The 16,527-nt window shown below is 39.8% G+C and overlaps 1 protein-coding gene across 2 annotated transcripts in view; it reads left to right on the top strand.

Annotated features, from left to right (window-relative positions):
- The window catches only part of fndc1 (fibronectin type III domain containing 1), a 196,144-nt gene that overhangs the window by 109,651 nt on the left and 69,966 nt on the right, over nt 1-16,527 (top strand). For both annotated transcript variants that reach the window (XM_073051149.1, XM_073051148.1), the window contains exons 7-8: nt 8,518-8,708; nt 16,379-16,486. In XM_073051149.1, coding sequence (XP_072907250.1) covers nt 8,518-8,708; nt 16,379-16,486 — 299 coding nt within the window. The remainder of the gene's footprint in view (nt 1-8,517; nt 8,709-16,378; nt 16,487-16,527) is intronic.

Raw genomic sequence — 16,527 nt, 5'->3', positions numbered from 1 at the left:
TCAATCACAGTAAATTCACCCATATAAAACTTTGATTAAACGTCAAGAGACATGATCTCTGTTTCTCTCGATAGCTACCTGACTAAATTGATATTTTTAGAACATTCTGCTTTTAATTTCAGATTTTTCAGCATCTATTGTATTTATCCTGTGTTCAAATCTGTCCTGAGTGTTCTAACTCAGCATGTTACATTTCATCAACCACCCTGTCTTTCCAGATGCATGTTTGCTCCTAAGCACCAGAAAGCTCAAGGTCCAGTCTAATTTTGCCACCTTGAGCTCATGTACTCCAGTTCCTGTGAAAAAAGTGCCAGGACAAAGTGCAGTAAATCTAATGCCTGGCAAGTTTGGAATCTGGGTAATTAGCTTCTATACCTCAGGAAGACTTCAGGAAAGATGGAACTGACCTTTGCACTGATAATGAAAGTTAAAGTGCCACGACCAAGTACAGTAAACGAAGGTTCAGAAAAGGCTGGTTTTTGAATCTTGAGGACTAGAATAAAGGATGGGTAAAATTTATATTGCAATGTTGAGACCCTTGTTGGACTAAACTTGAAATTATGTTTGGTATCCGATAACACACTTTTGAAAAGATCTATTAATCTTGAAAAGAGTGCAGTGAACATTTACCAAAATATTACCTTGCTTTCAAACATGAGATTCGCCAAAGGTTAAATTTCTAGTACAATAGGGTTGAGTGATGATTTGATTGAGATTGCCAAAGTTCTGTGAAAATCCATGATGAGGTTCATGGAAAGAAACTACTTTCAATGGTAATGAAATCAAGGATAAAGGGATATGGTCTGAAAAATGAGAGCTAGCGTTTCCAAGAGTGAAGTTGCATGATTCTACATTGATATGGTGATGAAAATTTGGAACTCTGTACCACAGCAAAGGATGTTAGTTTAACACGTGAGACTCATATTCCTGTTGATTTATCATTGCTGCATGAATCATGAAACAGTGAAAATCTTTGTTTTGTGTGACATTCAGACTTATGCCATACATAATTTCATCGTGGTAATAAAAAGAAAACAATGTAGAATATAGATTCACAGTTATAGAGAGAGTACATCACAGGCATCGTTGAACTGGCAATAGACCAACAATAGGTTTACGCCAGAGGTGAACGTCAAATTAATTTAAATGGATTTGGACACTCGCTCAGCTGTGTCAGTCATTCCACAAAATGAGTTTGAGAGAGGCTTTTCAAGGATACTAAACTGAAGCCTGTAGATATCCAACTAAGAACATATACTGAAGAAAATATAATGCTTGTGGGAATGGCATTCGTAACAGTGAAACAGACCAACCAACAAGCCACATTGGGCTTGTATGTGTTAAAACAGGGAGATCAGCATTGTTGGACAGTGATCAGCTGAAACAACTACAACTTGATTGGAGATCCATGCTCAATTTGCATGCAGCATCCCCTCCAATGAAGTTGACAGAAAGTGAATTAAGAAAGGTGATGCCACAACTGTTACTATGCTGAACACCATGAACCTTTGCTCAACAGAGAACAAACGGGTGTGGTGCCAACCTCTGTGCCTCTGGTTGGAAAGCATATTGGACCAAGGAATGACAATGCTGCTCAGAGGAAGCAAGAAAGCAACAAAAGCAGTGGTTTGACTGCCACAATTTTTGTAGGTGACATATCTGAAAAAGCTTCTGATATGTTAATCAGGCAGTTACTTGTGAAATGTGGCTTGTTTGCAAGAGAGTTCAAGGAGCTTCAGGAAAGTTGCAAGCTTTTGGCGTTTGTATATATAAAGAACCAGAATCTACTCTGTGTGCATTAAGGTTATTACATGAACTTCAGGTGGGAGACAAAAAGCTGCTTGTAAAAGTGATACAAAGACCAAAGCCCAGCTGGATGGATGGAAGGCCAAAAAGAAAAGGAATCAGTGGAGATTAGAAAACAGACGATTTCTCAGATGAGGATGTGGATGAGGAAACAGAGGAGAGATCAGGTCATAAATGGTGTAATAGAAGGATTAATGAGAGAATACTCCAGTAAACTGAATGGACCTTCCCAAGATCAAGATGTACATCCTCAACAAGAAAAAGAAAGACAAGAAGTTGTAAAGGAGAAAGGCTCTAGACCTATCACACTTTCAGCCATCTCAGAGTCAACTCCTAAATCCCTACAGAGGAGACCCCCGAACCTGAGATTGTTCCACAGCCACCAGTCTCCCCTGCCAAGCAGAGTGATCCCCTTTGTCAGGGAAAATATCTTCCCACAAGAGTAAGAAATCTTCTACAGCAATCAAGTATTTTGGCCAAATGAGACAATTTAAAATTTACTATGTGTGGATTTCTGGATACACTGCATTATATTGTATACTATGTACTGTATATAGTTGAGAAGCATTCTCTATTGAGTTGAAATTTGTTGTTAAACTGGAAGGTGAGTTGTGTATTTAATATTTCAGTAATATTTAAGTGATCTTGTGCCCAAGACTGTGTGGCTGGGCACAGTTCAAATGGCATCTATGCATTTGCTGATGACACAACAATTGTTGGCAGAATTTCAGATGGTGATGAGAGGCCATATAGGCTTTTGTACAGGAACCTGAAAGCAAACACTCGACAATTCAAGAATAGCTTCTTCCCCTCTGCCATCTGATTTCTGAATGGACATTAAACCCATAAATACTACCTCAATACTCTTTTTTGCATGACTTTAACTATATATATTTACTGTAATTCACAGTTTATTTTTCTCTATTGTGTATTGCATTGTACTGCTGCTGCAAGGACATATGCTGGTGATATTGAATGTGATTCTGATATATTGTCTTATTAAGCATTTTGTTTGTATCATTCATTATGGTTATATGTAAAAATGATTGCATATGTCATGTGATCGTGCACACCTTGCTTAAGGTAAGTCTCACTCTGAGACGTAAAAGCGAGGTATCGGCTTTTATTGACTGGAAGAAGGAACGAGCAGTGAGTGACCATCATACTACATCTTGGAGACTGAGAGGCCGGGCTCAGACCTCCATCACCTTTATACAGGGGTCTGTGGGAGGAGCCACAGGAGCAGTCATCAGGGGGCGTGTCCAGACAGGTATATGTAGTTCACCACAGTAAGCACAAAATTAGGCTCGCATTTCGGACTCCCGTGTTATTCTTTGAATTAGCTTAATATTTTGAAGTTACAACACCAATGAGTTATGATGTTATTGAAAGTTGAAATGGATCTAAAGGGTGCAATAACTTGTCACTATTTCTCTGCTTTTGCACACAGCTGTGATGTTGAATGTTTACTTAGGATTCTGGTGAGAGTGCATTTTGGCATTTTTGCAGAATGGTAATTTCATATATCACGAGATTCTGGGGGCTGCACTGGTGTCTTTGGGCTTGAAATTACAATGCTTCTCTTGATAGTCATCTCATTGCAGCAAATTAATAGAAACATAGAAAACCTACAGCACAATAAAGGCCCTTCAGCCCACAAACATGAACATGCCCCTACCTTAGGACTACCTAGGCTTTATCCATAGTCCTCTATTCTTCTAAGCTCCACGTAGCCATCCAGGAGTCTCTTAAAAGACCCTATCGTATCCGCCTCCACCACTGCTGCCGGCAGCCCATTCCATGCACCCTCCACTCTCTGCATTTAAAAAAGAAACTTACCCCTCACATCTCCTATGTACCTACTTCCAAGAGAAGGACATCCCTTCAGAACAGATGAGGAAGAATTTCTTTAACCAGAAGGTGGTGAAGCTCTAACATTCATTCCCATACATGGCAGCAGAGGCCAAGTCATTGGGTATATTTGAAACGGAGGATGATAAATTCTTCATTAGTAAGGGTATCAAACGTTACAGGGAGAAGGGGGGAGAATGGGGTTTAGAGGGAAAATACATCAGCTACAATGGAATAGCAGAGCAGTCTCAATGAGCCAAGTGGCCTGTTCTGCTCCTGTGTCTTATAGTAACTATGATCCTCTGCCAACATAGAATATGGAACATTACAGCATAGTACAGCCCTTTCAGCCCGTCATGTTGTGTTGACCTATTAAACTTCTCTACAATCAATCTAACTCTCCCTTCGTACATATCCATCCTTTTTTTAATCATTCATGTGCCTAAGGGTTTTTTAAAATGTTGCTAATATATCTGATTCCTTCCCCACCCATGACAGGGCATTCCATGCATCCACTATTGTGTTTAAAAAAAACAAAAAAATCTTAACACAATACTTTCCTCCAGCCACCTTATAATTATGCCTTCTCTTATTTGTTGAGGTTGCAGTTTTGGGTACACGTTGGAAAACACTCGCAGATTATGGCATTTCACCCTGTAATAATGCATTTGTGCAGTCAGTATGACTTGATAATGTGTAATACAATGAATGAAGTTATTTTGTCCCTTTGTTAGATTGACTGGAACATTGTTTCTTCTGTCCTGATTCTGCAGAATGAACCATTGTTGAAAAGTTTCCACCTGCTGTCTCTGTTCTGCATTTCTAATACATAGACTGCAGTGTGGTGCTGTCACACATCCATGGTCTCAATGAATGGTAAAGCAGGCATGGAAGGATCAAGTGATCTTCTATTATTTGTATTGTTATGTAGCAAACCCACTTGGTTTTGGATACTGAACTCTTCTGCCAACGATATTTTCATCCCTTATTGCTGCTTCCGAAGTATTGTTCAGTGTGGAAGCATATCAGTTCTTCTGATGCAGAGTGTGAAATGGGTAGAGAATTTTTTTTCAACAACTAGTTAAACTTTCCTGATCAATTCTCCAGCTATAATTGACTGGGTTTACTCTTTGGTGCTAAACCCCTTTGTCCAAATCTTTTCTCACCACCACCAACATAAACTGGGTAGTAGTATGATTTATTATGGACAGTCATCAGATTTGTTTTGAGATAAAAACAACATACTGGACACATTCAAAAAGGAATCATGTGAAACAGTGAAATAATATGTGGGAATGCTGTTCTTGGACTAATGTTCAGCATTCAATACCATGATTTCCTTCAGGCTTGACAAGAAGCTCAGAGACTTCAACCTTCACCCTACCTTGTGTAGCTGGATCCTGGACTTCCTGTCAGATTGCCAGTAGGTGTTAAGAGTGGGCTCCCTCACCTCTGCCCCTCTGACCCTCAATACACGTGCTCCTCAGGGCTGTGTACTAAGCCCCCTCCTTTACTAACTGTATACCCATGACTGTGTCGTCACCCACAGCTCCAATCTGCTAATTAAATTTGCTGACAACACTACACTGATTAACCTAATCTCAAATAATAATGAGTCAGCCTACAGAGAAGAAGTCTTCACCCTGACGCAGTGCTGTCAAGAAAACAACCTCTACCTCAATGTCGCAAAAATAAATGAGCTGGTTGGACTACAGGAGGAATGGAGACAGGCTAGCCCCTATTGACATCAATGGACCTGGGATTTAGAGGATGAACAGCTTTAAGTCCTTTGGCATAAGTATCACCGATGACCTCATGTGGTCTGTACATACTGGCTTTGTGGTGAAAAAGTTACAACAGCACCTCTTTTACCTCAGATGGTTGAAGGATTTTGGTGTGGGCTCCTAAATCCTAAGAACTTTCTATATTGGCACAATTGAGAGCATCCAGACTGGCTGCATCTCTGCCTGGTATGGGAACTGTATTTCCTTCAATCGCAGGACTCTGCAGAGAGTGGTGCGAACAGTCGAGCGCATCTGTTGATGTGAACTTCCTGCTATTCAGGACATTTACAAAGACAGGTGTGTAAAAAGGGCCTGAAGGATCATTGGAGACTCGAGTCACCCCAACCACAAACTGTTCCAACTGCTTACCATCCGGGAAATGGTACCGCAGCATAAAAGCCAGGACCAACAGGCTTCGGAACAGCTTCTTCCACCAGGCCATCAGAGTGATTAACTCATGCTGACGCAACTATTTCTATGGTAGATTGACTATCCTGCTGTACATACTAAAATAAATTGCACATTGCACATTTAGAACATAGAACATAGAGCACAATACAGGCCCTACAGCCCACAAAGCTATGCCAAACATGTCCTTACCTTAGAAATTGCCTAGGGTTACCCGTAGCCTTCTATTTTTCTAAGCTTCATGTACTTATCCAGGAGTCTCTTAAAAGACCCTATTGTATCCGCCTCCACCACCATCACTAGCAGCCCATTCCACACGCTCACCACTCTCTGTGTTTAAAAAAAAAATTACCTCTGACATCTCCTCTGTACCTACTTCCAGGCACCTTAAAACTGTGCCCTCTCATGCTAGCCACCTCAGCCCTGGGGAAAGGCCTCTGACTATCCACATGATCAATGCCTCTCATCATCTTGTACACCTCTAAGAAGAAAAGCTGTACACCATCTTTAGACAAAGATGTAACGTAAAGATTTTTATTCCTCATGTATATGAAGGATGTAAGCAATAAAGTCAATTCAATTAATTTGACCTTATTGTAATGCATCTTAATTGAATATGATCTGCAATTCTAGTCTTAAAGTCTTTTTTGATGCCTTTCAATTTTATTTTTGTCAGTGTTAGCTATCATGTCACTTCTCTATTTATCCTGTCCAAACCTTTTTACAGAAATTGGAAAAATAATTTATATGCTGGAACCCTTTTAAGAGAAAATTAAATTGCTTGGAAAACTCAGCAGGACATGCAGCATTCATGGAAAGAGAAGCAGAGCTAACATTTCAGGTCCTACGTCATGCTTTGATCAAAGCATGAAGGTAGATTGAAATGTTAAGCTCTCTTTGCACAGACGCTGCTAGACCTGATGAGTGCTTCCAGCATTTCCTGTTTACATATACAATTTCTGTGCTGCTATCTTCATTATTTAGAGCCACATATTGCAGTATATTCCTTACCAATGGATTGCAGATCCTTCGTATTGACCAATAGGTTTCTAATGTTGGGGCCTCACAATTGCCTAGTATACTGAATATGCACTCAGTAATCTGAAAACCTGCTATGTACTGGCATTATTTGATCCCATTCATTGTACTTCCTGAAGACTATCACTGCATTTTCAAGGTTGCAAATGTGAAGATGGTGTGGGCACTTTAGTTCAAGTGGTGATGTGTCAAGCCTAAGTTATCAAGTCACTTTTCAGGTACTGATAAAGTAATGTAATTTGAAAGATGAGGATACAGTTCATAATATGGACAGTGAATTCATTATTATATACAGGAAGCAAAGAGTGGGAGTAAACGGGACCTTTTCAGAATGGCAGGTAGAGACTAGTGGGGTACTGCAAGGCTCAGTGCTGGGACCCCAGTTGTTTACAATATATATATAAATGATTTAGACAAGGGAATTAAATGCAGCATCTCCAAGTTTGCGGATGACACGAAGCTGGGCGGAGGATGCTAAGAGGATGCAGGGTGACTTGGATAGGTTAGGTGAGTAGGCAAATTCATGGCAGATGCAATTTAATGTGGATAAATGTGAGGTTATCCACTTTGGTTGCAAGAACAGGAAAACAGATTATTATCTGAACGGTGGCCGATTAGGAAAAGGGGAGATGCAACGAGACCTGGGTGTCATTGTACACCAGTCATTGAAGGTGTGCATGCAGGTACAGCAGGCGGTGAAAAAGGCAAATGGTATGTAGGCATTCATAGCAAAAGGATTTGAGTACAGGAGCATGGAGGTTCTACTGCAGTTGTACAAGGCCTTGGTGAGACTGCACCTAGAATATTGTGAGCAGTTTTGGTCCCCTAATCTGAGGAAAGACATTCTTGCCATAGAGGGAGTACAGAGAAGGTTCACCAGATTGATTCCTGGGATGGCAGGACTTTCATATGAAGTAAGACTGGATCGACTAGGCTTATACTCACTGGAATTTAGAAGATTGAGGGGGGATCTTATTGAAACGTATAAAATTCTAAAGGGATTGGACAGGCTAGATGCAGGAAGATTGTTTCCGATGTTGGGGAAGTCCAGAACAAGGGGTCACAGTTTAAGGATAAAGTGGAAGCCTTTTAGGACCGAGATGAGGAAAAACTTCTTCACACAGAGAGTGGTGAATCTGTGGAATTCTCTGCCACAGAAAACAATTGAGGCCGGTTCATTGGCTATATTTAAGAGGAAGTTAGATATGGCCCTTGTGGCTAAAGGGATCAGGGGGTATGGAGAGAAAGCAGGTACAGGGTTCTGAGTTGGATGATCAGCCATGATCATACTGAATGGCGGTGCAGGCTCGAAGGGCCGAATGGCCTACTCCTGCACCTATTTTCTATGTTTCTATGTTTCCATTTTCATGATCTCAGCTATGCAATCTGGCAAGTACAAACTTGATCTGTTGCTTTCTTTGTATCAGTTCAAAGAGTTGCATTGAGAGGAATCACATTTATGACTGAGAATTTCTATGTATATGTGGTATTGAGGTAAAATAATAGAGGTGATGGAAGAGAATCCAGAAAGATTGCAATTAATTTTCTACTTGCATCTACCGTGGATTATCTGTAGGTGTACTTGGTTAAAAAAAATTATTAACGTGGTTTGCTTCATCTGATCTTTCAGATATTACACCGTTAGGTACAGAGAAAGAGGAGAGTCTGCTAAATGGGAATACAAGATATCCAAGATATACAGGCGAGTTCTGATTGACAAGCTGACATCAGATTCCATACATGAATTCTCTGTTCGCACTTCTCAAGGAGACAGAGATGGCAAATGGAGTGTTTCAGTTTTCCAAAGAACCCCTGAGTCTGGTATGCTTTTCCTGCTCTACTGCAAGAGCACTCTGAATTCAGCAGTAAACTGTGACTAACTGTACTAATTGTTGAATATTGTTTTCTTAATTAAAGTCTAAATCAAACAACAATTGAAACTGCCCAAATGAGGTTTCAGAAAGAGACCATGATTCCAAAATTGTAAAGCTACGGAATTCAAATATATTTCTAGGTTAGAAAAAGATAATTTTATTCTTTGGTTAACCTGGCATCTGATATCTGTATACTTGGCTTCTTGATTCTTCCTCAGGAGATCAGTTATTATCCTTTTTGATTAAAAGTTTAATTACCAACTTTGGAATGTCAATTGGTTACATGAAAAACTTGTGAATGGCAAAACATTCTGCACATCTGTACAAGTTGTATCAATGTGACTATTGTGTGTTTTTTAATAGGGCAAGTGTGTAGACAATCGTCAGCTTACAAGCTTTTTGCAAAATGAGTCTAGGTTGAAATTTTAATACATTTGTGTAATCCAAGTAATTTGAAACCTTATGAACTGTCACCAACTGCATTGTTAAAATTCTTCGTGGAGCCAGGCAACTAATTGCATGGCTCTGAGGTTACTAGCTGCACAATAAACCTATCTATTTCCAGGTGTTTGGAAGGTATAGGTTGTCCAGTGATTCGGATAATGAATATCTTGAATATGGTTATTATAGTAGGTGATTTTAACTTTCCACATATTGACTGGGAATCCCATACTGTAAAAGGACTAGATGGGATAAAGTTTGTCAGATATGTTCAGGGAAGTTTCCTTCATCAGTGCGTAGAAGTCCTAATGAGAGAGTGTGCGATATTGGATATGCTATTAGGGAATGAGACAGGGCAGGTGACAGAGATTTATGTAAGGTAGTATTTCCCAACCTTCTTTTAGCCCCATGCCCCCCCTAAAGCAACTTCATATTTGCCAGTGCCCCTCCTAGGTAATATATTTTCTGGCTCTCCCATAGTTTATAAACGTGTCCACCTTATGCTAGCTAACATGAGAAAAATGATTCTGCTTTAAATTTTTATTTGTCTTTGAACCTTGCTTACACAGTACTTGTGTGCTGCACAGGTTCTTCGCTATCAATGCGATCCTTGAGCTTGGTGGTTTTTAGCAAGAGTTGAAATATCTGACTCAAGTTGTGACAGCAAAAGCCTCGAGTCCCCACGCATAACAGTGTCCAAGCGGTTCTGTTTTTTGTGAATATATGTTTCACTACATTGAGCTCTTCTCCAAAGACCAGGAAACTTCATATGACAGAGTAGTCACATATCACAAAACCTGACAATTTTGAAAAACATTTTTGCTGCTTCATCATTCTGAATTTTGATAATTTCATCTTGCAAGCTCTCTTCCTGTTCCTCCACCTTGCAAAGAAATAGGTTAATTACTCAGTCTGGAATTTCAGATAATTGAAATGTTTGAATGGATTCTGAAAGTCCTCCTTCAGTGACTGCAGTTATAAATAGTGCTCTTGCAAATCACTGTCTGTTGAAGAGTGACATATTTTCCAGGAAAACTCTGAGAAAATTCTCCCAGTGTTTTGCTTGTATATTTCCATTTTTCTGATAAAAGTGAACACTGCACTTTTTTGCCTGGATTGAGTTGAAATTCTCACCGTGCAGTTTGATATTTAAGAATGTTCAATTTGTCATTCAGATCAGTTAGGTATGACACATCTCCACTTAGAAGTTCAATTTTGTTTCCCAAGCTCTTGTCGACTTCGAGCAAAAATTCAACCACGATGTTAGATCAAAGAAATGTTTTAAGCAGCAGCCCTTTGACAGCTGACGCACTTCAGTGTGAAGAAGGAAGTGTTCAAACTCTTCATGGTTATCTTGGCATAACTGGTGAAATATTCTGCTATTTATTGGATGAGCTCTAATGTTGTTGATAGTAGATATTACAGTACAAATCATGCTTGAAAAAAGTTGCTGGTTGAGGCTTTTGGCTTTGAGATGTTGACCATGAATTGCACAATGGATTGCTAACAGACTTGGAATTTCTTTTTGCATAAATGTTACTAAATCAGCATAGTGGCCTGTCATATATGGTGCTCCATCTGTTGCACAAGTAATCATGTTCCTAATCAGAATACTTTTATCTTAGATATATATTTTGAGCTCGTCATAGATTGATTCTCCATTGATACTTTGCTTTTAACTTTTTACAAAAGAGAATCTTTTAATAAACTTTTTCATTTTTAATAAAACATACATATGCCATTAGTAATGCCTCATTCTCTCACCCAGTTGACTCATCTGGTTGTATCCCAAATTCTATTTTTCCTGAAGTTCATATTTGACACTCACCGTCTTTGCTTATTTCGTCAATATGACAAGCTACAGAGTTATTACTCGAGAACTGATTTTAAAATATTGTTATCCATTTTGAGAACAGTGGTGTGCACTTCTGATACAGCAGGCATTAATCTTTCACCATTTGTAAGAGATTTTCCACACTTTGCTATCATTTTGGAAATGTTATAAGAAGCAATGAGACCACTATCGAGATGACCACTATTTAGCTTTCTTGGCAAATGACTCTAGTATACAACACATTTCAAATGTTTCTTTCATCTCCTGGAACTGAGTAATACCATAAGTAGCCTTTTCTGGGTCTGTTATGGAAGTGTTCCTGCAATCTTGATCATTTCATGGCTTCATTAGACAGTACAATATTACAAGTAAGACACATTGGGTGTCGCTGACCTGATGGGAATGGAATAAAACCAAACTCCAGGTATGTAACATTATATTGACACACTTTCTGTAGCTTCTGTTTCTTAGTAGGATTGGAACTCAAGGCTTCACCGCCTTCAGACTCGTAGAGATTGGGCCATATGTATTTATCCATTATTAATGGGGATAAATTAATATAAAAAAATAACAGGAACTGGAAATGTCTATCGGATGTTGATGATGGCAGCGAGTTGACATAGATGGAATGATGGTAGCAGCACGCAAAGGATGGCAAGGTGAAGAGGAAGACGATCACAACAGTAAAAATCATATTGATGAGAATTCAGAAAGGAATCTGAATGTTAGTCGTGATAGAGCTGGTGTTTGGCAGGCTACCTTTATACTCTTCCAGTTAGCACAGTTAACCAATCACGTAATGTCTCATAATCACCAAAGATGATTCTTGGCCATACATATGAAGTCAACGTCACTTTGAACACATCAAGTTGGCTTGTTCACTGATTGGCTCTATTTCTCCATTTGGTTCCGGGCAGTGCAATATCGTTGCACGACATGTTTTCTATAGATCTGTAGAGAAAGTTGAGAGGGTGTACTTGACTTACCAACTGTTAAATTGCATGAATGTGTTTTGTGCTGCGAGTCAAAGGGAACTGTGGGGCACCCTGGTTGCTAATTTATGCATCCTCAGTAATGTCTGTTTGGTTTGTAAGGTTGGATGAGATTGCCAGTTTTCAAATGCATTGTGATGATGAGTTCTTCCTGTGTTCCAGTGCCTCATTCTTTTTTATTGGAGGTGCCTGCCGGTCAGGTCTTGTGCCTCAAGTTAGGGTGCTACTTACTGCCGCCCCCCAAGAATCTTGAATGCCCCTCGACAATTTCTATTTCCCCTAACATCCTCTTAGGCCATGTAAGCACCCCAGTTGGGAATCACAAGTGTAAGGGAACACTTTGCATCCAATGCCCACAATGCCATTAGTTTCAAAGTAAATATGCAAAGAGATAGATCTGTTCTGCGGATTGAGATTATAAATCGGCAAAAGGCTAATTTTGATGGTATCAGAAATGATCTGGCAAGTGTGGATTGGGACAGGCTGTTTTCTGGCAAAGGTGACCTTGGAAGGTAGGAGGATTTCAAAAATGAAATTTTAAGAGTACAAAGCTTGTATGTGCCTGTCAGAATCTTTGTAAAGAGATTGCAAACTGTTGTAAGATACTTAAGATTGTCATAGTAGGTGATTTTTACTTTCCATGTATTGACTGGGAATCCCATACTGCAAAAGGACTAGATGGGAATGAGTTTGTCAACTGTGTTCAGGAAAGTTTCCTTCATCAGTTTGTAGAAGTCCCAATGAGAGAGCATGCGATACTGGATATGCTGTTAGGAAATGTGACAGGGCACACGACAGAAGTTTGTGCAGGGGAACACTTTGCATTAGGTGACCACATTGCTATTAAATTCAAAGTAAATATGCAAAGTGATAGGTCTGGTCTGCAGGTTGAAATTCTAAATTGGAAGAAACCCATTTTGATGGTATCAGAAATGATCTGGCATGTGTGGATTGGGACAGACTCTATTCTGCCAAAGGTGGAAGATGGAAGGCCTTCAAAAATGAAATTTTGAGGGTACAAAGCTTGTAAGTGCTTGTCAGAATAAAAGGTAAAGATATTAAGTGTGGAATCTCGGTTTTCAAGTGATATTGAGGCCTTGGTTAAGAGAAAGAAGGTGGTGCCTAGTAGGTATTGACAAGTAGGGACAAATGAGGTGCTTATGGAAGTACAAAAAATGCATGCGAACATAGAATAGTACAGCACAGTACAGGCCCTTCGGCCCACAATGTTTGTCCTTCCAAAGTGTACCACCTCACACTTCTCCAGGTTGAACTCCAGCTGCCACTTCTCAGCCCATTTCTGCATCCTGTCAATGTTTCGACAGACTTCGACAATCCTCTACACTGTCCACAACCCCACCAACCTTTGTGTTGTCTGCAAACTTGCCAACCCACCCTTCCAGGTTGTTAATAAAAATCACAAAAAGTAGAGGTCCTAGATACTTAAGAAAGCAATCAGGAAGGCTAAAAGGAAGCGTGAAGTTGCTCGATCAGACAAGGTGAAGGAGTATACTGAGGCACCCAGCAGGTATGTTGAGAGCAAAGGGATTGAAGGGACAAAATTGGTCCTCTGGAAGACCAGAATGGTAATCTATGCACAGAGCCAAAACAGATGGGGGAGATTTTCAATGCATTCTTTGCATCTGTATTTACTTGGGAGACAGATACAGAGTCTGTAGAAGTGAAGCAGAGAGGCATAAATTTCATGGACCCTGTACAGATTACAGAGGAGGAGATGCTTTCTACCCTGAGGTGAATCAAGGTTGATAACTCCCCAGGGCCTGATAAGGTGTCCCTTGGACCCAATAGGAGGCTAGTGCAGAAATTGCCAGGGTCCTAGCAGAGATACTTAAAACATCCTTGGCAACAGGGGAGGTACCAGAGGATTGGAGGGTAGCCAAAGTTATTCTACTGTTTATTAGATGTGGGAAAGTTAATGGAAGGTGTTCAAAGGAACCAGATATGTAAGTATTGGATAAACATGGACTGATTACGGATGGTCAGAATGACTTCATTTATGATAGGTCATGTTTAACCAATCCTATATAGAGATTTTTGAGGTATTTACCAGGAAAGTGGATGAAGGCAAGGCAATGGATGTTATCTACATGGACTTTAGTAAGGCCTTTGACAAGGTCCCACATGGGAGGTTGGTCAAGAAGATCCAGTTGCCTGGCACTCAGGATAAGGTAGAAAATTGGATTAGACATGGGCTTTGTGGGAGAAGTCAGGGATTGGTAGTAGAGGGTTGACTTTCTGACTGGAGGCTGTGACTAGCCGTGTGCCACAGGGATCGGTGCTGGGTCCTTTGTTGTTTGTTTGTATCAATGATCTGTATGATGTGGTTAACTGGATCAGTAAATTTGCTGATGACACAAAGATTGGGGCTGTAGTGGACAGTGGGGAAGGCTATCATGGCTTGGAGAGGGATCTGTATCAGCTGGAAAAATGGGCTAAAAATGGCAAATGGACTTTAATGCAATCAAGTGGGAGGTGTTGCGCTTTGGTAGGACCAACCAAAGTAGGTCTTACACTGTGAATGTATGTGCACTGAGGTGTGCGGAAGAACATGTGGATCTGGGAATACAGGTACACACGTTTGTTGAAAGTGTCATCACAGGTAGATAAGGGTCATAAAGCTTTTGGTACATTGAAGCTGGTACGTTGAAGTTGTATAAGACATTGGCAAGGCAATGTCTTGTGTACAGTCTTGGTCACCTACCTATAGGAAAGATGCAAGCAGGTTGAAAGAGTGCAGAGAAAATTTACAAGGATGTTGCCGGGTCTGGAGTACCAGAGTTGTAAGGAAAGATTGGACAGGTTAAGACTGTATTCTTTAGAACTTACAAGACTGAGAGGAGATCTGATAAAGGTATACAAAATTATGAGGGGTATAGATAAGGTAAATGTAAGCAGACTTTTCCACCGAGGTTGGGTGGGACTACAACCAGAGATCATGGTTTAAGGGTGAAACTTGAGAAGTTTAAGGGGAACCTGAGGGGAAACTTCTTCACTCAGAGGGTTGTGAGGGTGTAGAATGAGCTGCCAGCACAAGTGTCGATGTGAGCTTGATTTCAAAGTTTAAGAGAAGTTTGGATAGGTACATGGATAGTAGAGATATGGAGGGCTATGGTCCCAGTGCAGATTGTTAGGAGTAAGCAGCTTAAATGGTTTCGGGATGGACTAGATGAAGACATCTCTATAACTCTTATGAAGCAGAATTCTAGGCATAGAACAGTGTGTAAGGTAAAAAGTATAGTATTCTGGAGACTAGATTTGCCTTCTCCACCACTCAATATGATCATGGCCCATCCCCTGTCTTGTTTCCGTGCTGTCCCCACACCACTGATTGTCTTTTATGTTCAGAAATGTAGCTATTTCCTCCTTAAATATATTAACCCATGGAATGTAGTGGAGGCCAAGTTGCTGAATATATTGAGGGAGATTGATGGATTTCTGTACACAAAGGATTTGAAGGCATACGAAGAGAATGATCTTGAGGTAGAGGATCAGCTCTGATCATTAAATGGTGAAGCTAGCTTGAAGGACTGAATGGCATTCTACTATTTTCTGTATTTCTATGTTAATTTAGTTGATTATCTTTAAAGTCTCCAGTGTGGCTTTTTGTGATTTATACCTAGAATCCTACTACATTGCAGCAATTATTTAAATAATTTAACTTCATTATCTGAATCATTGATCAATTTTCACCTCCCTATTGGATGCAAGTACATACTTTGCTTGTAGCTATTAATCTGTTAGTATGTCACAGAACAGTTAAATTTTTAAATAAATGTAGACATAACATGAATAATATAAATATAGAAGTAAAAGTTAGAAGAACATTGAGGTTGAAGCCGCTGTGTGTCTATAGATCCAGTGTCTTCAGCTGATTCTATCCTCAATATAATATCAGGATTCCAAATCTATAATTGCGTTCATTGTTAAATTTGGCTAATGTATTCTTAGAAATGGGAGATGAGATTATTAGATTTCCCAATGTGAAAAAGTAGTAAACTGTTTGATAGTGAATGGTGGACCTAGTAAATAAACAGCACACGAAAACCCCTCACAACATTGAATGCAATTAATTGACGAATGCAAGTAGGGAGGGTCAAATAGTCAGAAAGGATCTGTATATTCCTTCTAGTGTAGGTAATCCAAAAGAAACTGTAAAAATGAAAAATGCCTTAAATCAAAAGAAAATTGAGGAAAATCTCTGAATATAGATTGTATTAAGTTATAAATGGGATATTAGTTTGTGAGCCCTATTCTTGTAATAAGCCTGAACTGAAGTTTTCTCCATTACCCTTTATGGAAACTATGACTCCTGTTGACTTCCAAATACAGCTCCTTCTTCCAATCCTGAGAACTTTGAGGTGAAACCACTGGGTGAAACAGGAAAAGCCGTTACTGCATCCTGGGACCCTCCAAGTGATCACAAGGGAAAGGTCACAGGTAGGAGATTATCATTACTGGTGTTAAATTCTGTGAACAGC

The sequence above is a fragment of the Hemitrygon akajei genome, chromosome 7, assembly GCF_048418815.1.
Source record: "Hemitrygon akajei chromosome 7, sHemAka1.3, whole genome shotgun sequence".
Lineage (NCBI taxonomy): Eukaryota > Metazoa > Chordata > Chondrichthyes > Myliobatiformes > Dasyatidae > Hemitrygon > Hemitrygon akajei.
The sequence above is the reverse complement of the archived record's forward strand: the minus strand, read 5'-3'. Positions and strand labels throughout refer to the sequence as shown.